At 39.6% G+C, this 24,315-nt stretch overlaps 1 protein-coding gene across 12 annotated transcripts in view; it reads right to left on the minus strand.

The window, feature by feature from the left end:
* LOC133563136 (zinc finger protein AEBP2-like) overlaps window positions 1-24,315 on the minus strand; it is an 84,277-nt gene that overhangs the window by 26,949 nt on the left and 33,013 nt on the right. For 8 of the 12 annotated variants that reach the window (XR_009808997.1, XR_009808998.1, XR_009808999.1 and 5 more), the window contains exon 6: window positions 9,987-10,054. Coding sequence is in view for 5 of the 12 variants with exons in the window: in XM_061917098.1 (XP_061773082.1) it covers window positions 9,987-10,054 (68 nt within the window). In the remaining 7 variants the exon portion in view is untranslated. Of the gene's footprint in view, window positions 1-9,986; window positions 10,055-18,447; window positions 18,685-24,315 lie in introns of those variants that run through there. The other 4 variants (XM_061917102.1, XM_061917100.1, XR_009809002.1 and 1 more) reach the window with 4 other exon arrangements.

Consider the following 24,315-nt stretch of genomic DNA (forward strand, 5'->3'; position numbering starts at 1 on the left):
TGCTTTGCTCTGATTAGGTGGTACTTGAATTAAAAACATGTTCACAGGGGGTACATCACTGAAAAAAGGTTGAGAACCGCTGCCAAAAAATATCTTTTTCTCAGCTGTAATACACTTTTACACCACTTGTGACACTAATGTCAATATCAAACAAACAGAATAAGTCATAGAGATTTCTTAATTGCAAATATAATGACTAAATGGTTAAGCTGGATTTTCATTTGCACTTAAATTTCATTGATCATTTTTTTCAGAAACCTATGTTACTATTACTCGTAATTTGGTTAAAATGTATTTATGTTAGCACTACTTAATTGTATACACTTGGTACATTTATGTTTTATCGGTTGTTATGAGTCCCTTCTTTTGCAGTATATTTGGTTAGCATTTATATTTGTAATCAGCCTGACGTAAGCCTTGATTATAATCCTTGTGATGGTTTTATATAATTTGACAAGGTTCATCCTGTTAATCTGTAAATTTTGATTGATTGAAATTGGTTGAAACTTTTATTAGTGGATTACAAAGGAAGAGAATACATAATAGGAAACAGTACAGTTTACACGGTACAGTACATATTCCGGTAAATGGTAACAGGCGGGGTCCATGTTAATCAATGCATGGTACAAATATATACTATCAGCATAATACAGTCATCATAAAAGTTATTCATCAGAACAAGGACACCATAAAGTGTAGCTCTCAGCTTCTTATGGTATGTACATTAAGCTGTAAACGTTCAAAGAAGCAAAGAAAGAAAGAGACTATACATTGAATTATTAACAATTCGGGGGGTGGGATGTGGAGGGGGTGGGGTTAGGTTAGGTTGCTATCAGCATATTACAGTCATCATACGACCCCGAAGGGAATAAGCGGTAGGAAATGGATGGATGGATGGCATAAAAGTTTATCATCTGAGAAATAGACATTGTAACAGTGACTTCGTAGGATATGTACAGCGAGCAGTGAACATAGTAGGTTTGGTATAAAAATTGAATACCAATATAGAAAATAGAAAAGACAAAATAAAATGTTGTTTATGTGAAGTGAAATATATTTATATAACGCTTTTCTCTAGAGACTCGAAGCGCTTTGCATAGGGAAACCTATTATCTACATCTTTGAAAGGGAACTGCAGTTTTATTGTTGTTTTTTTGCCTATTGTTCACAATCATTATGAAAAACATGAAGACGGATGGATTTTCTTTATTAATGCATCCTAAATAGTAAATAAAAGTCTGTCTACGGCGGAGCTAATGGAGCGCCACTATTCGGCCCATAAAATCCGATAAGTAACCATTTACAAAGCACCAACAATACTCAATGTACACTTTGTGACTTGAATATTAACCAAGTATTAGTGATATTGTTATTACAAGCTTTAACACAGACAAACTATTTATAGCTGCGCCGTGATCACTTTTGTGTGTGCCTATTTTTACATCATTGAGTGTCCTGCTATTTCCTTGCTTCCCTGCTCCCTACAAGTTTATTGCAGATCATAGATCATGCAACTCACCTGAAATGTAGATGGCTTAAGATATAATCTAACAAGTTGACAGCCATTTAAAAACCGGCGAGAACGACACCAAAAGCGCTCGTTCCACACCCTGCCCCACCACCTCGTTTCTTCACGAAGATTATGAGACATTTTTCATCTCAATGGGAATATATGAACATCCCAGCAATCGGCATCTGAGTGACAGCAGACCTTGTACAGTAAATTATTTTTTATTATGTTTATTGGCTCTCATAAAGTCTGCAGTGAACAAAAATTAATGATAATGGAAAAAAAGCAATTGCTGTGATGCGTTTTTTTAGGGCTCGGCAACATATTGAATATATTCGATATATCGCGGGTTTGTTTCTGTGCGATATAGAAAATGACTATCGTGATATTCGAGTATACGTTCCTTTAGCTGCAGGCATTACACTACAGGCTTTTCTCATTATTTATTGTCTCTCCTTCTCACAGAGACGTAAAACAAGCGCACTTTCTTACATATGTCACATACTGTCGCGCGTACGTTATACGCCCTTGCCGAGCAGAGAGGTAGCGACATAGATAACGTTAGCAGTGTCAGGTGTTAATGGAGCGGTGCGAGTGGTAATACGAGAGAAAGAAGGTGTGAATCTGGTAACAAATGAAGGAAGAATTAAATTCCCAAGAAAAACAGCACAGGGTCCATCGTCTGGTGGTGGTTTGGCTTCATGTTTTACAAGAATGCGGCAAAAGTGTTGCTACAAAAAGCAGCACCACTGCTAATCCATCCATCCATTTTCACCGCTTATCCCCTTTGAGGTCAAGGGGGGGCGCTGTTGCCTATCTCAGCTACAATCGGGCGGAGGGCAGGGTACACCCTGGACAAGTCACCACCTCAACCACTGCTAATGTAGCATCATTTTAAAAGTCACCCGCTAGATGATGAGTGCTTGAAACTCCGCATGTCAACATGTTGGCTGGTGCCATAACAACAAAATGCCCAAACAACCATTTCCACATTAACACCGTATGAAAAAAGTAGTCAACAACAGAAGGAGATAACGTCCGTAGGAACCTACCACATAGTGAAGGACATACACTATTTGATTTCCTAACATGCAGCTCATTTTTATTTGACACTTATTGAAATATCTTGTGTGACATCATGCACAAAAGTGCACTTTATTTGTTTTAAACTATTGTAGTGGCGTTCTGTACAAAAAGTGCACTTTAATTTAGTGTTGTTTTGATAAGTCATCTTAGTGACATCATGCACAAAAGTGCACTCATAGCTTGTTTTAAAATGTCTCTGACAATCTTGCACTTTCTGTTTGGAAATGACATGAATGTTTGTGCCACTGCTTAATAACTGTTTAATAAATACACTTTTGGTCAATTGACTTAGTTGTGATTTCCCTCTCAGTTTAAAAGTAGCATATATTAATGCAGTATGAAGAATGTTTGAATGTAGACACATAGAATCATCATACTGCTGTGATTATATGCATCATGTGTTCATTCAAGGCTAAGGCAAAATATGGAGATATACAGTATATGGTGTATCGTGACATGGCCTAAAAATGTGGAGATATTAATAAAAGGCCATATCGCCTTTAAAATGAGCAAATGTGCCCATTACTACATTACATATATACATACATCATGTATATAAAAGCCTAACGGAGGTGTTTGGATGTTTTTTAAGGGCTCTATAGACAGAATCGAAGGGCATAGACTGCATTGTAAGCACACTTTTGATTGAATTTATTTAATATTTAGAATTCATAAAAATTAAAACAGTCCATCGGCCATCATGTCTTTCCTAATGATTGTGAACGAAAATTTGAAATAAAGTGCAGTTTCACTTTAAGCTCCATTTAAACCAGTGTGTGTGGCACTGGGAGCAGGTGTTGAAAGTGTCTTTCCCAAGGACACAACGGCACTGACTCGGACGGCAGACGCGGGGATCGAATCTGGAACCCTCAAGTTTAGGACTTTTTGTATCTGCGCTGCAACCATATCATTTCCCCCAAAATAATGTCTATCCTATCCTAGTATAGACAAAAATGGCATTATCCAAATACATCTGAATCTTTGGGTGTCCCACGATTCGATTCAATATCGATTCTTAGGGTCACGATTCGATTCAAAATCAATTTTTTTTTAATTCAACACGATTCTCGATTCAAAAACGATTTTTTTCCCAATTCAAAACGATTCTGTATTCATGTTAGCAGAGTAGTAGATTTAAAAAAAAAGCTTTTATAATTGTAAAGGACAATATTTCATCAACTGATTGCAATAATGTAAATTTGTTTTAACTATTAGATGAACCAAAAATATGACTTCTTTTATCAAATATGACTTATTTTATCTTTGTGAAAACATTGGACACAGTATGTTGTCAAGCTTATGAGATGCCATGCAAGTGTAAGCCACTGTGACACTATTGTATTTTTTTATAAATCCATCCATCCATTTTATACCGCTTATTCCCTTTCGGGGTCGCGGGGGGCGCTGGCGCCTATCTCAGCTACAATCGGGCGGAAGGCAGGGTACACCCTGGACAAGTCGCCACCTCATCGCAGGGCCAACACAGATAGACAGACAACATTCACACTCACATTCACACACTAGGGCCAATTTAGTGTTGCCAATCAACCTATCCCCAGGTGCATGTCTTTGGAAGTGGGAGGAAGCCGGAGTCCTGTATTTTTTTATAAATGTCTAATGATAATGTCAATGAGGGATTTTTAATCACTGCTAAGCTGAACTTATAACTAATATTGATAATATTCATTTTTGTTTCACTACTTTTGGTTTGTTCTGTGTGGTGTTTGTGTCTCCTCTCAATTGCTCTGTTTATTGCAGTTCTGAGTGTTGCTGGGTCAGGTTTGGTTTTGGAATTGGATTGCATTGTTATGGTATTGCTGTGTATTGGTTTGTTGGAGTTATGATTAAAAAAAAAATAAATAAATAAAAAAATCGATTAAAAAAAAAGAGAGTCGATTCTAAATCGCACAACGCAAGAATCGCGATACAAATTCGGATCTATTTTTTTCCAGCACCCCTATCTGAATCTCACTTCACATACTGTGGTATTGTTTCATTTTGGAAAACCATGTTTTATCACCCCTGCTAATAGTTGTGTGTGTGCTGCATTATCTCTCTTTTTTTTGGAAGGGAGCCAAGAAAGAGAAATTGGAGAAGCTGGAGTGAAATGACAAGAAACAGATCCCCTTTACCGCACCATTAATATTGGGTTTAGTGTTCTTGTGAAAAAAAAAAGTAGAAAATGACAGAAAAGGTCCTGCAAAGTTTCACACATCCAGTAAACATTGAACTGTGTTTTGAAACTGCATGCTAACTCAACTCTGGACTCACCTAAAGACGTCTTAGTAACTGGGCTACGGCGCGACTGGAACCGACACAATCACTCAATCTTCTACACACCTCACACAAAACCGAATAAAGTAAAAAAGGATGTGTTTTCCTTTCTGTAGGAAAATGTTATTCGTCTTTGTTATTTGTGAGGCAGAAATGTATGCCTGTGAGTTTTGAGTGAGGTCTCTTTGGTGCTGCCTGCCACAGAGAAGCCCATAGTTACACTCGGGATTGATGGCTGCCGCCAAGTCTACATGCTTGCAGAGATGACAGGAGCAATAAGTTCAACACAAAGCAGCAGTGTATATTAAATTGCAAACATATTAAAAAGGTTTTATTTGGAGCTCAGCAGAATGACGGCAGAATTCAAATGCCATTTAAAAAGACATCTAAGTGCAAAGCAGAGGCCAGCAAACAAGGGAAGGTTGAGTAGTAATGCTATTTCACATGGAACAATCAAGTACCAAAAATAATTAGCGACAATGTGAATAGACAGCTTATCACAACAATTTAAATTAAAGCTGCAAGCAGCGATGGAAGGGACCGACTTTTGTTGGTGTTTCATCCTGGGGTCACACTGGTACTTCTTTCTTTCACCCATAGACGCTGGTGCCTACTGCCATTACCCAGACAACATATCGTTACCTGCACATTACCTACCTTCTCTGTATCCTGGAGTCAAACTGGTGCCTCCTTCTTTCACCCAATCAACATATCTGTACCCGCACAGTACCTACTTTCTCTGCATTGTGTGGTCACGCTGGTGCTTCCTGTTTTTAAGCGGCCATCTTGAGACAGCAGCAGCGCAGCAGCAGCGCAACAGTTCTTTAAAGGCTCGTAAAATCAAAACCAGAGCAGTTAGAAAAAGAATTTCGTCAACTTTTAATCAGAAGGGTTCAATCTCTCTCCTGTGGTAGTTTGAAAAAAGGTAACGGGTTTTCACTAAACTTTTGTTTTGAAGGGGTAATTGCCAGCTTCCTGTTGATTTTTGCTGAAGGGTGTCAATTAATGAAACGTAGGTCTAGGTGAGACCTACATAAAGGTTTTTTTTTCGTGTCCCTACGACATTCTTACCGCGAATTACAAGCAGTTTTGTCTGTGTTTTCTTCCCAAGAGCAGATTTGTCTGTGTTTTATTACTGGGGGGCGCTAGAGCGCAATTTTGTTTTTTTTGTTTCTTTTTATTAGATCGCAATTTTCACCAGTCCTGATGTGTGTGTCCAGTTTGGTGAGTTTTGAAGCATTTTAAGGGGGTCAAATTACAGCTCAAAGAGGCAAAAATGACATTTTTTAGGAAACTTTTGTTTTGAAATGTTTTTTGCCAACTTCCTGTTGACTTTTGATGAAGGAAGTCAGTGTACGAAATCTAGGTCTAAGTCAGACCTACATAGAGGTTTTGTTTCATGTCTGTACGACATTACTAACGGAAGTTTTGTCTGTGTTTTTTCCTAGGGAGCGCTAGAGCGCAATTTTGAGTTTTTGATTTTTGTTTTTTGATTAAATCAAAAATTTTCGACAGTCCTGATGTGTGTGTCAAATTTGGTGAGTTTTGAAGCATGTTAAGGGGGTCAAATTACAGCTCAAAGAGGCGGCGGTATAATAAAGAATAACAATAATAATAAAACCTTAGAAAGGGGTCCCTAATAAGTCCGGGTTGTATAGTGAATAAATGATGTGGTTGCGTGACAAATGTAGGATGAGAAAGTGCTCATGATAAGTGAAACCTTGATTTAAAAACTTAATTGGTTCTTGAACAAAGTTTGTAAATAGAAGCATTTCAATCAATCAATCAATCAATCAATGTTTATTTATACAGCCCTAAATCACAAGTGTCTCAAAGGGCTGCACAGGCCACAACGACATCCGCGGTTCAGCGCCCACATAAGGGCAAGGAAAAACGTTATTTTTGTATCATAAAGCAATTTTTTCTATAATGGACAATGTATACCAGACCTGGGCAAAATACAGCCTGTGGGCCACATTCAGCCCATTAAGATTTTTAATCCGGCCTGCCGAACATTCTACATACATTTTTTAGACTTTTAACATCAAAACTGTAGCTGCCATCATGATGTGCAGGGTTTCCCGCAGCAATTTGTTGTTAAGGCGGCCGCCTTAACAAAAAGAGCCACTGCCTAAACTAAACTCTTAACAAGCTGCTTCGCATTGTTCTGCCTCTGCCGCTGTCAGTACGTCTCTGCAGCACCCAGAATTGTCCCACCCACAGAACCATCTGATTGGTTACATGCAGAGCGGTAACAGCCAATTAGCAGTGTGTATTCAGACCGCATGTAACAGTCAATCAGCAGTGGGTATTCAGAGCGCATGTAGTCAGTGCTTAGGCAGGCAGAGAGGAGAGACGGTGGGGTGAACAGAAAGGTGTTTAGCAGGTGAGCATAAGGTAGCGGACTCTCCCCAAATTATTACGAACACCTCCCAGTCAACTACTAGTAACATCACTATGAGCCTGTTGACGTTCTAGAAACAAAAGCAGCAGCTCAGCTCGCTCGCAGTCCTTGAGGTTAAGGCTAGTTAGCTTTTAGCGTAACGTTAGCTCACTGTGCTGTGTGTGTTTGCGTGAGTGTGTGCGTGTGTTACGGACAGCAAAGCCCTGTCTGTCAGAGGGAAAGACAAGCATTATTGACCTACAGTAACAAAGTTATTTCACTTTATCTTTTTCTGTGTTAAAGCAGCAAAAAAGGACATTATGTTAAATAAAGAGTTTCTGTCTCTGATAGTTCATATAATAATGTAAGGGCATTAAAAAGCCTACATGAACTCCATGGTGTTCAGGGATGAATAGTCTCTCCTATTGCTATTGTACTATTTTTTCAGCTATAGTTACATTAATCATTAGTAATGTAGCCGCCTAGTTTTGAATAGCAGGTTCCCTGCTATCACATGTTGATACAAATATAACATTAAACATGGTTGAAATCTTCGCTTTTGAGTGTTATACGAGTTATTACGGTAATCTACGTCACAGCAGCTCAGACGAGGAACAAAGCAGAGTGGGCGGGGTTTGAGTTCAGAACAACCAGCCCGTGACGCCGGTGTCAGGAACAGATGCGGAAGTATATTTTTACATTAAATTTCTGCATATAAGTGATAATATATCATATTGTAAGTTTTTAATACCCTTTGCATTTATATTTTGCTGTTTGTTACATTTTTGTTTGATTGTAAAATATGTCTATCAAGATGCTGGTCTGAGAAGTAAAAGAGGACCGATGTTCATATGTTGTTAATATTCAGTGTTTTATCGTTCATATTTAATATTGTAAATCCCACTTTCTTTAATATTTTGGGTGTCCCGTTCAGTAAAAAACTGTAAAATTCCATTCCGTTTTTTTGAGGTGGTCTATTTTTAGCATTCTATCGGAGATTGTGAATTTTGGTATTAGCGTTCCTGAAAAAAAAGGGACCTAAACTCACATACTGTAAAGCAGATTTTTACATCTAAATGTGTATATATATCATTTATACACACATACACATTGGTCCCCCCAGACACATTTTTTTTCTCTCAATCTGGACCCCGAGTAAAAATATTTGCCCAGCTCTGACATAACATTGATTTAAAAACTTAATTGGTTTTTGAATAAAGTTGGTAAATAGAAACATTTGTGTCACAAAGCAAATTTCTCTATAAGGGACAGTATATACTGTATATGAATAATGGGTTCCAGTCTCTACAAAAGTAATATTTTTAGTACAGGTTTGTATACCTTGAACTCTAAAGTACTGTATTTCAAATAAATATAAGGGGGTGATGCATACTTGCTAACCCTCCCGGATTTTCTGGGACACTCCCGAAATTCAGCGCCTCTCCCGACAAATTTTCTCCCGAAAATCAGGCGGAGCTGGAGGCCACGCCCCATCCAGCTCCATGCTGACCTGAGTGAGGACAGCCTGTTTTCACGTCCGCTTTCCCACAATATAAACAGCGTGTCTGCCCAATGACCTTATAACTTTAGAATGATCGAGGGCGAGTTTTTGGTTTCTATGTGGGTTTATTGTTAGGCAGTTTCATTAACGTCCTCCCAGCGCAGTAACAACACACAACAACACCAGTCACGTTTTCGTCTACCGTAAAGCAGTTCGTCTGCCGTAAACAGCAATGTTGTGACACTCTTAAACAGGACAATACTGCCATCAACTGTTCATGCATATGGTTAGAAAAATAGTGAGAGAGAATAGAACAAGGATGGACAATTCAACCCTTAACTTAACAATGAGTAGATGAGTGTTATGTGTGTGTATACGTGTAAATAAATGAACACTGAAATTCAAATATTTCTTATATATATATATATATATATATATATATATATATATATATATATATATATGTATGAGTGGGAAAAATCACAAGACTACATCTCTACAGAGCTGTTTCATGAGGGGTTCCCTCAATCGTCAGAAAAAAAATCTCCTGACGATTGAGGGAACCCCTCATGAAGCAGTTCTGTAGAGATGACGTAGTCTTGTGATTTTTCCCACACATACATATATTGCGCTCTACCACAGTATTGAGCACTATTCTCTGGATAATCTAATTGAGACACACACACACACACACACACACACACATACACATATATATATATATATATATATATATATATATATATATATATGTATATATGCATATATATATATATACAGTATATGAAATACTTGAGTTGGTGAATTATAGCTGTAAATATACTCCTCCCCTCTTAAACACGCCACTCGCCCTGTTCTTTGAATATTTTAAAAAAATCTCCCGTACACTTTGGCATACCTTCAAGTACCCCCAGGGGTACGCATACCCCCATTTGAGAACCACTGGCCTAGCGGTTAGGATTCCTGGTTCGACGCCCGGTATGGGAACAACTACATTACAATGAATTGATTAACGTGGACAAGTTGAAAAACTTATTGGGGTGTTACTACTTAGTGGTCAATTGTACAGAATATGTACTGTACTGTGCAATCTACTAATAAAAGCTTCAATCAATCAATTACTATTGAAAATGCTGTCACTCGCTAACAATCGTGAGGATCAAAACACAACACAAACATTGGGATGCTTTCAGAAGCTCTCTCTCACATCTTGAAGGTAGAGGTGTACTCACATGTCTTCAGGGGTCCAGTGCAAGAGGACGTTGACCTTTCCTGAGCCCTCCTTCCTCTTGGCTAGCACCTATACAAAAGTGACCAAGACACAAAACCATCAACCCATTGCAAAATAATTTGCTTTGACACATTTAGTTGAAAACTATGCTCTACAACAATTTGCCTAATACCATATTTTTCGGAGTATAAGTCGCTTCGGAGTATACGTCGCACCGGCCGAAAATGCATAATAAAAGAGGAAAAAAACATATACGAGTCGCACTGGAGTATAAATCGCATTTTTGGGGGAAATGTATTTGATAAAATCCAAAAGCAAGAATAGACATTTGAAAGGCGATTTTAAATAAATAAAGAATAGTGAACAACAGGCTGAATAGGTGTAGGTTATATGAGGCATAAATAACCAACTGCTATGTTAACCTAACATATTATGGCAAGAGTCATTCAAATAACTATAACATATAAAACATGCTATACCTTTACCAAACAATCTGTCACTCCTAATCCATAAATCCCATGAAATCTTCTTCCTCGATGTGGCTTCTAAACAACTCTGCCAACTCCAAAGGTATGCGCCGCTTCCTCTTGTCCTTTTCTGCTGCATATTTCACTACGTCCAGCTTGTAATCTGCAGTACATGATTTCCTTTTCAACGCCATTTTTGTTCAGCCCTTCTCACTTTTTATAAGTTACCGCCAACGATGAAATGATCTATCTTAATAGCTACGGCAGTAACATATAGCATATAGTAGTTAGCATCCCATGACCCACAATGCACTTCTGCCATGACCCTCCCCCGCCGAATTGTTATTGGTTGACTTGTGTGACGATTGCTGACATTCTCTTCGTCCCTTCCGCGAATTAGATGAATATTATTTGATATTTTACGGTAATGTGTTAATAATTTCACACATAAGTCGCTCTGGAGTATATGTCGCACCCCCGGTCAAACTATGAAAAAAACTGCCACTTATAATCCAAAAATATGGTAATTAGCAGACTGCATCATCAATCATAAATGTAATATGTACATAGATATAGAGAGAAAACACACAGAAGTTAATACAAATAACAGAAGAAATTAACAAATTAAAGAGATGGTAAGACAAAAACCGACAATCTTTGAATCTCAGAACTAAAATAATGCTATTTGGTAACAGCAGAAAGTTAAACACAAATACAAAATACTGAGTAGGCATTGAAAAGGGAAAATAAATCAAATTCTACAAACCCCGTTTCCATATGAGTTGGGAAATTATGTTAGATGTAAATATAAACGGAATACAATGATTTGCAAATCAAATACAGTTGAGCAATGCTCATCAAACATTTATTTGGAACTGGTGGGTACCATAAAAACAGCTTCCCAAAAAATGCTCAGTCTTTCACAAGAAAGGATGGGGCGAGGTACACCCCTTTGTCCACAACTGCGTGAGCAAATAGTCAAACAGTTTAAGAACAGCGTCGGTGCTTATTTCAGCAAGCCAATGCCAAGCCACATTCAGCACATGTTACAACAGCGTGGCTTCATAAAAAAAGAGTGCGGATACTTTCCTGTGGTCTCACCCAATATGACGTGCGTCCACCTTTTGCATCTATTACAACATTTGTAAGTTATCGTGCCGTGATTTTACCAGTCCGGCCCACATGGGTGTAATTTTTCCTCCATGTTGCCCCCGATCTACAATGAGTTTGACACCCCTGATATATTATGTTTTCCAAGCTACACATTGACTACTCTAATTTAGATCCAAGTCTTATTGCTATACTATTGAAAGATCGCTGAAAAGTGAGATAATGTATTATACCTTTTTTACTAGTCTATGTTGTAGGTGCACAACTGTTGAAAATAAATGAACACATTTTATTTGAAAAAAAGCTCAGTACCAATCTTCAACTAAATTTGGTTGCCTTTTAGTGAACTTTGTGAGTCTGTTTTAATCTCTTGGTTTCCCCTAAAAGGAATCATGACATGGATCACCCACAATTCCCTACTCAGCAACTTAGTCATTGTGAAAATACAGTTGAGATAAAAACAGAGATATTTTCTTTGCATAACATATCCCGCTGTGGCAGTTTACAGAAAAACCGCTGCGGAATTTCACACAAATATTGTCAGTAGGAATAGAGAAAGCTGGAAAAATAACCTGGAGAGTCAAAAATAGCCGCAGATATAGTCTCATACGTCAATTGGCTCTCTTATGTTCGGAATGTCTATTTCTGGGATGGTAAATGAGCTCACATGTGAAGAACTTCTTACGCACAGGAATATCTGAGATTATTTTGGTTTCTCAAGAGACTGACTGTGGCAGGGATGGAAAAAGGAGGACAACAAGGCAAAATACCTCTACTGAAGATTCCATTTCAACTTGTCAAAATGATTGTCTTCATTTTCCCAAACATTTTGACAAAAATATTTTATTCATGCACTTGCGGTGTTGAGGTTTATATTATAATCAGATATTTAGTTGGAGGGAGGACAGGAATTTGACGGATAACAAGACATTAATTTGTGTGTATAAACTCATGAGGCTCAAAGTTTGCGCAAGACAAGATAAGGTTGCAGCTTTTTTCTCGAAGAAACAAAGGTTGCATAAACATATCACATTATAAAGCTCTTTTTATTACACTGGTACCTCAGGATGGATAGGAGTGCCGCTGCCTGGCAGATTTTTTCGGATAGAATGGAGCTGTCTTTTGACTATATTGTTATGTTAAAGGTCACAAACAAAAGTTAAAGTTACGAGTCTCCCTGCCCGCGAGTTGGCGGAGCGAATATCTTTGTTTTTCCAAGCATGGGAACGGAAAAAAAGTGAGTGTGAAGGACAGTGCCAAGAAGAATAAGTGGATGATATTCATTGAATTAAAGAAAGCAATAGGGTTGTATAGTACCACAATACTAATGAATTATATTCGGTACTATACCGTCTCGAAAAAGTATGTCATGTCATGACATTGCTGGTTTCCTGAGTAGAGGAGCATGTTCGGCAACGCACAGAGTACTAACAAGCGGACAGAAAAGGAAAAACAGACTTAAAATCTAACAATAGAGGTGAAGTTATAACACGGAAACGCCCTCAGAAAGAGGTGCTTTAAGACATGGCTAGCTAGCGAGCGGATAACATCCAGACGCAGTGTTTTAGCTTTTTCAAAATCACTAATCTTCGCTTCCATGGCGAAAAATAAACAGAGTTTCTTACAAGTATCATTCCTGCAAGATGAAAAATAGCTAAACATGCTTCACTACACACTGTAACTCAATGGCGTCACAATGTAATGTAAACAAACGCCATGAGCGGATCTACACCTGACATCCACTGTAATGATACCAAGTACAAGGGTGTATCTAGTCGATAATACTATGATTGAAGTTAAAGTACCAATGATGGTCACACACACACTAGGTGTGGTGAAATTTGTCCTCTGCCTTTGACCCATCCCCTTGATTAACCCCTGGGAAGTGAGGGGAGCAGTGGGCAGCAGCGGTGCCGCGCCCGGGAATCATTTATGGTGATTTAACCCCCAATTCCAACCCTTGATGCTGAGTGCCAAGCAGGGAGGCAATGGCTCCCATTTTTTTATAGTCTTTGGTATGACTCGGCCAGGGTTTGAACTCACAACTTGCCGATCTCAGGGCGGACACTAACCACTAGGCCACTGAGTAGGTGGCCACTGAGTACGTACATCAATATTTTTTTAGCATCACAAAATCTTTTTTTTTTTAATTCATATTATGTTTATCAACTCAGGAAATATGTCCCTGGACACATGAGGACATTGAACCTGACCAATGTAGGATCCTGTTACTACTTGGTATTTGATCGATACCTAAATGTGTGATATCATCCAAACCTAATGTAAAGTATCAAACAACAGAAGAAAAAGTGATTATTACATTTTAGTGTAGATAGAACATGTTGAAACAGAATATAAAATAAGCAGATATTAACGGTAAATGATGAACTCCACTTGGGGCAAGATCTCCTCCCCAACCCGGAGATGGCACTCCACCCTTTTCTGGGCAAGGACCATGGACTCTGACTTAGTGGTGCTGATTCCCATCTCAGTCGCTTCACACTCGGCTGCGAACCGATCCAGTGAGAGCTGAAGAGCTTGGCCAGATGAAGCCATCAGGACCACATCATCTGCAAAGAGCAGAGACCTAATCCTGCAGCCACCAAACCAGATCCCCTTAACGCCCTGACTGCGCCTAGAAATATATTATATTACAGTATTATGTACAGTTTATTCTATATAATTGGGCCTAAATAAATTGTTAAATAAATTAAATTACAAAAGTCCTATATGTATTGCAGCGCGGTATTGGTTTATTTTCTCCCCGAAAGTTGCTAACTATCGATAAAGATAGTAAGCAAGGGTAAACACTGCTAACAACATGGCAGCTATGTAGCACTATCTTGGATGCGACAATCAAGTTGGCCAACTTTTAGCAGAACATTTTTTTAAACACCTGCCTCATCAATAACACATCTCCACATTGGGGAGCCTTTGATGCAAGACGATGTCTAAAGATAACGGTGGTACGTAGCAGGACTCAATGCTAACAGCACTGCTATCAGCTCTCAGCTGTCAGAACACTTTGTTGATTCAAGGATGCACTTCCTCTTCGACATTTATAAAGCAGCTCCACACGACACTGCTGAGCGATGCGGAATGACAACACAGGACACGCATTGCTAACAACACGGAATGCAAACAACACGGCTGGTGGTCGCAGCTGCGACTGTCAAGTTGACCAAGTTTTTGCGGAACAACAACCGCCTGTTTACGCACATGGAAGCTAAGTTCTAACTTAGAGGAATAGCCCAGGCTGTGATAAGGTATTTCCACGTGTCGTGGCTGTGTTTTAGTGGCCGGGTGACCGCCGTACCAATGACGCCCGGAACGTCCTCTGGGCTACAGGTGAATACTGTAATCTACAGTAGAACACAATCTTGGCTACCATATTTAAATAAGTGCAAAGGTGACTATACAGGTTTCATTTCTGCTCTATCAAAATATTTACTTTGATAATAATAATACTCGTACTTTGCAGAAATCTCTACCAGGGTTAGGCATGGAATCAATTGGTCGCAATGAATGAAGGACGACCATAGTAACCAGACAGTTATAAAAAGATGGTAACCCTTGATTTAAGGGTATGTAACGTGAGTAAAGGTGAGATACGAGAGGCTGATTGACTTTGAACTAGGACTGTCAACGTTAACCAGGGAGATTTAAAAAAATATACAAACCCTGTTTCCGTATGAGTTGGGAAATTGTGTTAGATGTAAATATAAACGGAATACAATGATTTGCAAATCCTTTTCAACCCATATTCAATTAATTCACTACAAAGACAAGATATTTGATCTTCAAACTCATAAACTTTATTATTTTTGCAAATATTAATTAACTTAGATTTCATGGCTGCAACACGTGCCAAAGTAGTTGGGAAAGGGCATGTTCACCACTGTGTTACATCACCTTTTCTTTTAACAACATTCAATAAACGTTTGGGAACTGAGGAAACTAATTGTTGAAGCTTTGAAAGTGGAATTCTTTCCCATTCCTGTTCTATGTAGAGCTTCAGTCGTTCAACAGTCCGGGGTCTCCGTTGTCGTATTTTACGCTTCATAATGCGCCACATATTTTCCATGGGGGACAGGTCTGGACTGAGGGCTGGCCAGGAAAGTAACCACACTCTTTTACTACGAAGCCACGCTGTTGTAACACTTGTCTTGCTGAAATAAGCAGGGGCGTCCATGATAACGTTGCTTGGATGACAACATATGTTGTTCCAAAACCTGTGTGTACATTTCAGCATTAATGGTGGCTTCACAGATGTGTAAGTTACCCATGACTTGGGCACTAATACACCCCCATACCATCACAGATGCTGGCTTTTGAACATCAAATATGTTGTCTCTGTAGCATATTCAACTGAATATGGGTTGAAAATGATTTGCAAATCATTGTATTCCGTTTTTATTTACATGTAACACAATTTCCCAACTCATATGGAAACAGGGTTTTTACATAAATGGCATTATCATAAGAGTGAAGTAGGGTTGGGCGAAATATGGAATATACTCGGTATATCGCAGGTCTGTCTCTATGCGATATAGAAAATGACTATATCGTGATATTCGAGTATACGTTCTCACACAGTTGCTTTTAGCTATGGGCATTACTCTTGTCCCTCCTCACAGAGAGATAAAACAAGCGCACCTTCTTACGTACATCACATGCTGTCACGCGTGCAACATCACAGTCTCACAGAGCACAGAGGTAGCGGCATGGGTAACGTTAGCTGTGATGCTAGCGGTGCAGTGCGAGTGGTACTACAAGCGAAAGAAGGTGCGAATCTGGTAACAAATGAAGGAAAAAATAATTCCCAAGGAAAACAGCAGGTAGTCCATCTTTTAGCGGTGGTTTGGCTTCAAGCGGCAAGATGTCGAACAGACAACCGTAATATGTTAAGTGTGGGGCAAAAGCGTTGCTACAAAAAGTAGCATCACTGCTAATATGTGGCATCATTTGAAAAGTCACCTGCTCGAGAATGAAGAGTGTTTGAAACTCTGCATGTCAACATCTCCGCTTGGTGCCACACCAACAAAATGCCCATGTCACCATTTCCACATCAACACCGTATGAAAAAAATAGTCAACAACAAAAGGAGATAACGTCCTATTATGCAGCTCATTTTTATTTGACACTTATTGAAATATCTTGTGTGACATCATGCACAAAAGTGCACTTTATTTGTTTTAAACTATTGTAGTGGCGTTCTGTACAAAAAGTGCACTTCAATTTAGTGTTGTTTTGATATTTCATCTCAGTGACATCATGCAGAAAAGTGCACTAATAGCTTGTTTTAAAATGTCTTTGACAATCTTGCACTTTCTGTTTGGAAATGACATGAATGTTTGTGCCACTGCTTAATAACTGTTTAATAAATACACTTTTGGTCAATTGACTTAGTTGTGATTTCCCTCTCTGCATGAAAGTCTAAAAGTAGCATATATTAATGCAGTACGAAGAAGAATGTTTGAATGTAGACACATAGAATCATCATACTGCTCTGATTATATGCATCAAGTGTTCATTCAAGGCTAAGGCAAAATATGGAGATATATATGGTGTTCTATCGTGACATGGCCTAAAAATATGGAGATATTGATAAAAGGCCATATCGCCCAGCCCTATAGTAAAGAATAATCACATCCGGTTTGAGGCTTTGTTACACGGTCTGTGATCACGATAAGGGGCCAATTTTCCTTCCAAACAGAACTTTGGATCAAAATAAGAAAACGCATTGGTACTGCAGCGACATGCGTTCTTATCATCAGCGCACATCAAGTATAAAATACCATCTTAAAGTGAAACACGTAATTGAAGATGAGAGCATGAATGGTACATGGACAACAAGCAGAGGAGAACGCTACGCTGGCAGTTTACCTGTGTCAATGTTGTCAACAAAAGTACTACAGTTAACATCCAACATCTGTGAAGACCAAATCTTGTAAGAAGACGTTATTCATACCACTAGAGCTGATCCGTCGTACAATATCTTACAGTCGTACAATAAAACTGTACTACACAAACAAAAGCATCAAGTTGCAATACCGGCTAAATGTGAAGTTATTTTGCTTACTGGAAAACCCTGCACATCTGCAAGTAATCACGAGCTGGGGTCGCATTGTAGCAAAAAAAGACATCAGCATTGTCATCTGAAGAGATAAACAAGCGTGTTTGTTTAAACAACTGTTGAAACTAAAGAGTGAATGCAGATTTAAATGGTGCACTATGTTAAGTTGTTTGAGGGTGTGTTTGCTAATGTACATTATCTTTTAGTGAACATCTGACCCTTGTTTGCTATATCGTTGCAAATATTTTCAAAATGTGCACTTAATTCTTACTATACTTACTGTCACACATGGTTTTGAGCAAAACAATGGCTTGCGGTTTAGCAAAACACTTAAAAAAGCTTCTTGTATTAAATTTGCATCCAAATATTGGTGCATTTTCTTGAGCATTTTTTATTCATGCAGGCAATTAATCCGTGATTACAGTATTTTTTGGACCATATGGCGCACTTAAAATCCTTTTATTTTTTCAAAAATTGACAGCGCGCCTTATAACCCGGTGCGCCTAATGTACCGAATAATTCTGGTTGTGCTTACAGACCTCAAAACAATTTTATTTGGAATATGGTGTAATAATAAGTGTGACCAGTAGATGGTAGTCATACATAAGATATATGAGTAGACTGCAATATGATGGCAGTAAACAACACCAAAACTCTGAATGTTTCATTGAAATTAAAGAACATTACACACAGCAATCAAAAATCCTTCAAAATGTTTTAGTACGAATTTGAAGCCGCACCACTTGATGGATTGTCGGGCCGTTACGGCTATCGTAGTCAGAGAGAAAGGTATTACTATGGTGCGTGTATAAAGACCGACTATATTATCTGACGTTTTGTTTCGCAATATTATGCTGTAGAAGTCTCTCTGCTGTGAGGTTTCTCCTGGTGCGAATTAATATTTCTTGAGCCCGGAGTACAGGTTTGAGCAAGTATTTTATTGACATACACATGTTTCGTTTGCTTTCCAGCAGTATCCATGACTTTTCATTCCGGCGTGTCTCTGCTGTCTCGCTCCAACTCCCACCACGTGTCTTGCCCGGCTGCTGATAATAAGGACGACAGGTGATTAGATAATCAGTCCCAGCTGGGTTATCTACTCACCTGCCGCTGGCTTTGAGGCCGGGCCATACACACCCTATTCCTGCAGGAGGTGTGCCGACCACGCCCTCCCCTACATATGAAAAAGCAACTTTTATTACCTTCGGGTACCTGCTGATGTGTGTTTGAGATCTGCATAAGTCCTGAAAATTTGTGCAAGTCCGCCACTGTCGTCCGTGCCGACACCATAGTCGGTAAGCTTTTACTTTTCACTATCTTCTTGTTATGGGAAATTCATCCTTTGCTGTTGCAATTTTTAAAATAATATAGCATTAAGTTAGATCTGATATCTTGATATGGAAGTGTTAAAAACTACCGTGTACTGGGTTTACATTAATCACCCAAGGAACTTTAGTTATTAGAGAGTTCCAGTCGGACGTTTTTTCACGGGACACATTTTCGGCGATGTTGTTGCACTAGTGAGCCACGGATGAGGAGATGCTGCTCTGTTACTGATTGAAGTAAAGTCTGAATGTCATTAAAACAGAAAGCTCCATCTCTTGACTCTTCTTCCACTCCTGTCCTTGCACGCTACACCGCTACAACAAAGATGACGGGGAGAAGACGCTGCCGAAGGTGAGCCACGTAAATAAGACCGCCCACAAAATGGCGCATCCTGAAGAGACTGTCAGAAAGCGACTTGAAGATGATCTTTAAAACTTATTCGATGCAATATTTTGACCAAATTACCACCATTACATGTTATGGAGACCACAAGGAAGTCTTTTTACATTTAGAAAAAAATATGACCTCTTCTATGCGTCTTATAATCCGGTGCGCCTTTTGTATGAAAATAGACCTGAATAGACCCGCTCGTCTGCAATGCCCCTTATAATCCAGTGCGCCCTATGGTCCAGAAAATATGGTTATCATGATTAGTCACAGTTTAAGAGTGTACTTAATCTGTTTTAAAAAATGTATCACCTGGCGACCCTAGTTTGAACATACGAAATGACTTGCGTTTAGAGATGTCTGATATCAGATTGCCGATATCGGCCGATAAATGCTTTAAAATGTAATATCGGAAATTATCCGTATCAATTTCAAAAAGTAAAAATTATGACTTTTTAAAACGCCACTGTATGAAGTGGTACAAGGACATAGGGAGAAGAACAGAGCGCCAATAAACCTTAAAGGCACTGCCTTTGCGTGCCGGCCCAATCACATAATATCTACGGCTTTTCACACACACAAGTGAATGCAAGGCATACTTGGTCAACAGCCATATAGGTCACACTGAGGGTGGCCGTATAAACAACTTTAACACTGTAACAGATATGCGCCACACTGTGAACCCACACCAAACAAGAATGACAAACACATTTCGGGACAGCATGTCCCAAATTCCAAGCTGCTGTTTTGAGGCATGTTAAAAAAAAATGCACTTTGTGACTTCAATGATAAATATGGCATTGCCATGTTGGCATTTTTTTCCATAACTTAAGTTGATTTATTTTGGAAAACCTTGTTACATTGTTTAATGCATCCAGCGGGGCATCACAAACAAAATTAGGCATAAAAATGTGTTAATTCCACAACTTTTTTATATCGGTATCGTTTGATATCGGAATCTATAATTAAGAGTTGGACAATATCGGATATCGGCAAAAAAGCCATTATCGGACATCTCTACTTGCGATGGGACTGCTTTAATATCGTCATGTCAATCAAAGTAAGCAGTGAAAGCCCAAGAGGGGGAGGAATATGGAGGCAGAGGTAGAAACAAAAGGAGGCTGTGCTGTGAAAAGAACATCAGAGAGGCTCTAAAACAGGCAGTCAAAAGTGCAAAACCAAAGCTGGGGGAGAGCGTCTTGTTCTAACTGGGTGCCTGTCTCGTGTCAGAGGGTCAAGCGCTGAATGACGCAGATTGGCGATATAAAAAAAATATCCCACCATAAACATGGCTGACTTGCTCTAGCGTGTCAGCAGGCTCACTGGCCAAACTCCACAGAACCCCCACAGCTCTGCTCTGTCCCCAGCCGGGAGTCCACTGGGGCCTGTGGTGCTCCTTCTCGCCAAACAACTCTCCAGGGCTAATGGAAAGGAGAACATATACTCCACTGGCCAGATCTCCCTCCCATTCCTTAACCTGGACATTCGCCAAAACCCCCTTCCTTGTCCTCTTTCTAAAAGCACCCATCTCGCTATGTACAATGGTCGGACATCAGGAAGAAGGTGAAGAAGAAGATAGATGTGGCCAAAACAGGCAAGTAGACCAGAGAAAAAAATCGCGTTTGAAAAGATAGTTGCTGCAATGGTACATAGAATTTTATAAGAGGTGGCAGACTCTGATTGCTCCCAATAAAAACACAATTTATGTAATTTACAACATTTGTTCATAGAGGAGCCTGCTAACAGCCAGATTACAGTTTCATGCAAAAACTATGTAATGTTTAATTTGCAATCTTTCAAGTGTAAACATGCCAGCATATCAAAAAGTATAGCAAATACTTTAATTGTATTTGACTACTCAATTTATTATTAAAACCCAGAAGAGTTCCTTGCAAAGTCATGCACAGAGTTAACACAAACAAGTGAAAGATTCAAAAGAGCTACAAACTTCGGCTGCTAGCCTGCTAAGCTAACAAAGACAGCTCACGTTAAAATGATAGTATGTAATGTCATTTAGTAGTATTTCACAAAGTGTTTTGGTCTTGACAAGATTAGTGAAAAAAAAGACATATGTTTTATTATGTCATTATTTTCCCTGTTGATTTTGGGTAAGCACGCCATTTCTGTCAGCATAGCTTGGCTCCAAGTTCCACATTTGCAAGGTCACGTCATACCGACCTGACTTTATCGGCTTCTGTCTGCTCCAACGTTTCATTATCTCTTTGAGCTTCCTTCTAAAAGCAGTTGTTTATCCTCCGTATATTCAGCTTCAAAAAGAAAAGGTTGTTAAAGTTAAAGAACCAATGATTATCACACACACACACACACACACACTAAGTGGGGCGAAATTATTCTCTGCATTTGACCCATCACCATTGATCATCCCCTGGGAGGTGAGGGGAGTAGTGAGCAGCAGCGGTGGCTGCACCCAGGAATAATTTTTGGGGATTTAACCCCCAATTCTAAGCCTTGATGCTGAGTGGCAAGCAAGGAGGTGATGGTTCCCATTTGTATAGTGTTGGGTATGACTCTGCTGGGGTTTGAACTCACAACCTACCAATCTCAGGGCGGACACTCTAACCACTAGGTGAATCCTCTTTTGTCCAAAAATAGTCGTCGTCTTTGTTCCTGTTACCAAGTCTGCCATTATTAAAACACACACATTTGTTTACCGAAATAAGAACACACATTTGTTGCTGGAGGTTGGAAATGTGCTGCTATGAAAAAGGAAATAAACGTTCTGAGGAAAAGAGTTCCAGCAATGCTTAAAATCGCCAAAATTCGGTAAATATTGAACATATTTCAGGGTTTCCCGCAGCGTTTTGTTGTTAAGGCAACCGCCTTAACAACAAAAAACCACCGCCTAAACTAAAGTCTTAACAAGCTGCTCCGTTTAGTTCTGCCTCTGTCAGTGCGTCTCTGCAGCACCCGGCATTGTCCCACCCACAGAACCATCTGATTGGTGATACGCAGAGCAGTAACAGCCAATCAGCAGTGCGTATTTAGAGCACATGTAGTCAGTGCTCCTGCGGTCTGGTGAGCAGAAAGGTGTTTAGCAGGTAAGCATAATTATAATAAATACCTTCCGGTCAACTTATAGTAACTACACTATAAGCCTGTTGATGTTCTAGAAACATAAACGGCAGCTCAGCTCGCTTGCATCTTGAGGTTAAGGCTAGTTAGCATTTAGCGTAACATTAGCTCATTTTGCGGTGTGTGTGTATGTGTGTGTGTGTGTGTGTGTGTGTGTGTGTGTGTGTGTGTGTGTGTGTGTGTGTGTGTGTGTGTTACGGACAGCAAAGCCCTGTCTGTCTGAGAGAAAGACAAACATTATTGACCTAAAGGTAACAGCTAAGTTTATTCACTTTACCTTTTTCTGTTGATTAAGATGTGTTGAAGCAGCAAAAAATGACATTATGTTAAATGAAGAGTTTCCTGAAGCTGTCCGATAGTTGATATAATAATGTAAGTGTATCATAAAGCCTACATGAACTCCATGGTGTTCAGGAATGAATAGTCTCTCCTATTGCTATTGTACTATTTTTTCAGCAATAGTTACATTAATCATTAGTAATGTAGCAGTTATATTTTCGTCACGTTGATAAAAATATAACATTTACAACAAAAAAAATCTATCACAGGCTTCCCAAATGCTGTAATAAATTAAGCATGATGAATTGGGCATATGTCAGCATGTGGCCCCACTTTTAACTTTTTTTTTTTAAATGCTTATTGCAAACTCTTACTTACAGTAAGTCATTTATTTGACTTTGTAAGTCCATCTATCCATCCATCTTATTCCACTTATCCAAGGTCAGGTCGTGGGGGCAGCAGCCTAATCAGTGAAGCCCGGACTTCCCTCTCCCCAGCCACTTGGTCCAGCTCCTCCCAGGGGATCCTGAGGAGATCCCAGGCCAGCTGGGAGACAGTCTTCCCAACGTGTCCTGGGTCTTCCCCGTGGCCTCCTACCGGTTGGACGTGCCCTAAACACCTCCCTAGGGAGGCGTTCGGGTGGCATCCTGATCAGATGCCAGAACCACCTCATCTGGCTCCTCTCCATGTGGAGGAGCAGCGGCTTTACTTTGAGTTCCTCCCGGATGGCAGAGCTCCTCACCCTATCTCTAAGGGAGAGACCCGCCACACGGCGAAGGAAACTCATTTGGGCCGCTTGTACCCGTGATCTTGTCCTTTCGGTCATAACCCAAAGCTCATGACCATAGGTGAGGATGGGAACGTAGATCGACTGGTAAATTGAGAGCTTTGCCTTCCGGCTCAGCTCCTTCTTCACCACAACGGATCAATATAGCGTCTGCAGCACCGATCCGCCTGTCGATGTCGCAACCCACTCTTCCCTCACTCGTGAACAAGACTCCTAGGTACTTGAACTCCTCCACTTGGGGCTTTGTAAGTCATTATTTGGAATTAGTAAGTCATAATAATGACATACTTAGTATCTCAGGTAACTAGGACTGTTTCGTTTTTACTTTACGTAAAAAATATCGAGATACTTATCGTATATCGCCATTCAGCAAATGTAGCAGAAAACACAACCAAAAGATTTAGGCTTCTTCAAGCGACGAAGCCGGCCTACTTCACCACAGTCTGTAGTCTATTGCCCCCCCAGGCTGTGGTGTCAGCGACGAGGTGGAGAACTGATGGCGACAGGCCGAGTTAGACCAATCCTTACACCCACACACCTTCTCCTCGGTCTGTCCGCCGGAGAGACACCACTTTAACTAACACATTTTCTGGGGTAAACACTGCATTTTATATTGTTTTGAACATGTCCATTTCTACAATGTATATATACTTACAGCGTGTACAGAACAGGATGATGGTGGGTTTACAAGTTGTTTTAAAGGCCTTTGAAAGCTACAATGGTGACTCTCATTAGCCACATTTTGCAAGCATTTTTTAATCATCATGACAATCCTAAAAAAACAAACGTGTGTTCTTGCCTGTCA

Source organism: Nerophis ophidion, linkage group LG12 (assembly GCF_033978795.1).
Source record: "Nerophis ophidion isolate RoL-2023_Sa linkage group LG12, RoL_Noph_v1.0, whole genome shotgun sequence".
NCBI lineage: Eukaryota > Metazoa > Chordata > Actinopteri > Syngnathiformes > Syngnathidae > Nerophis > Nerophis ophidion.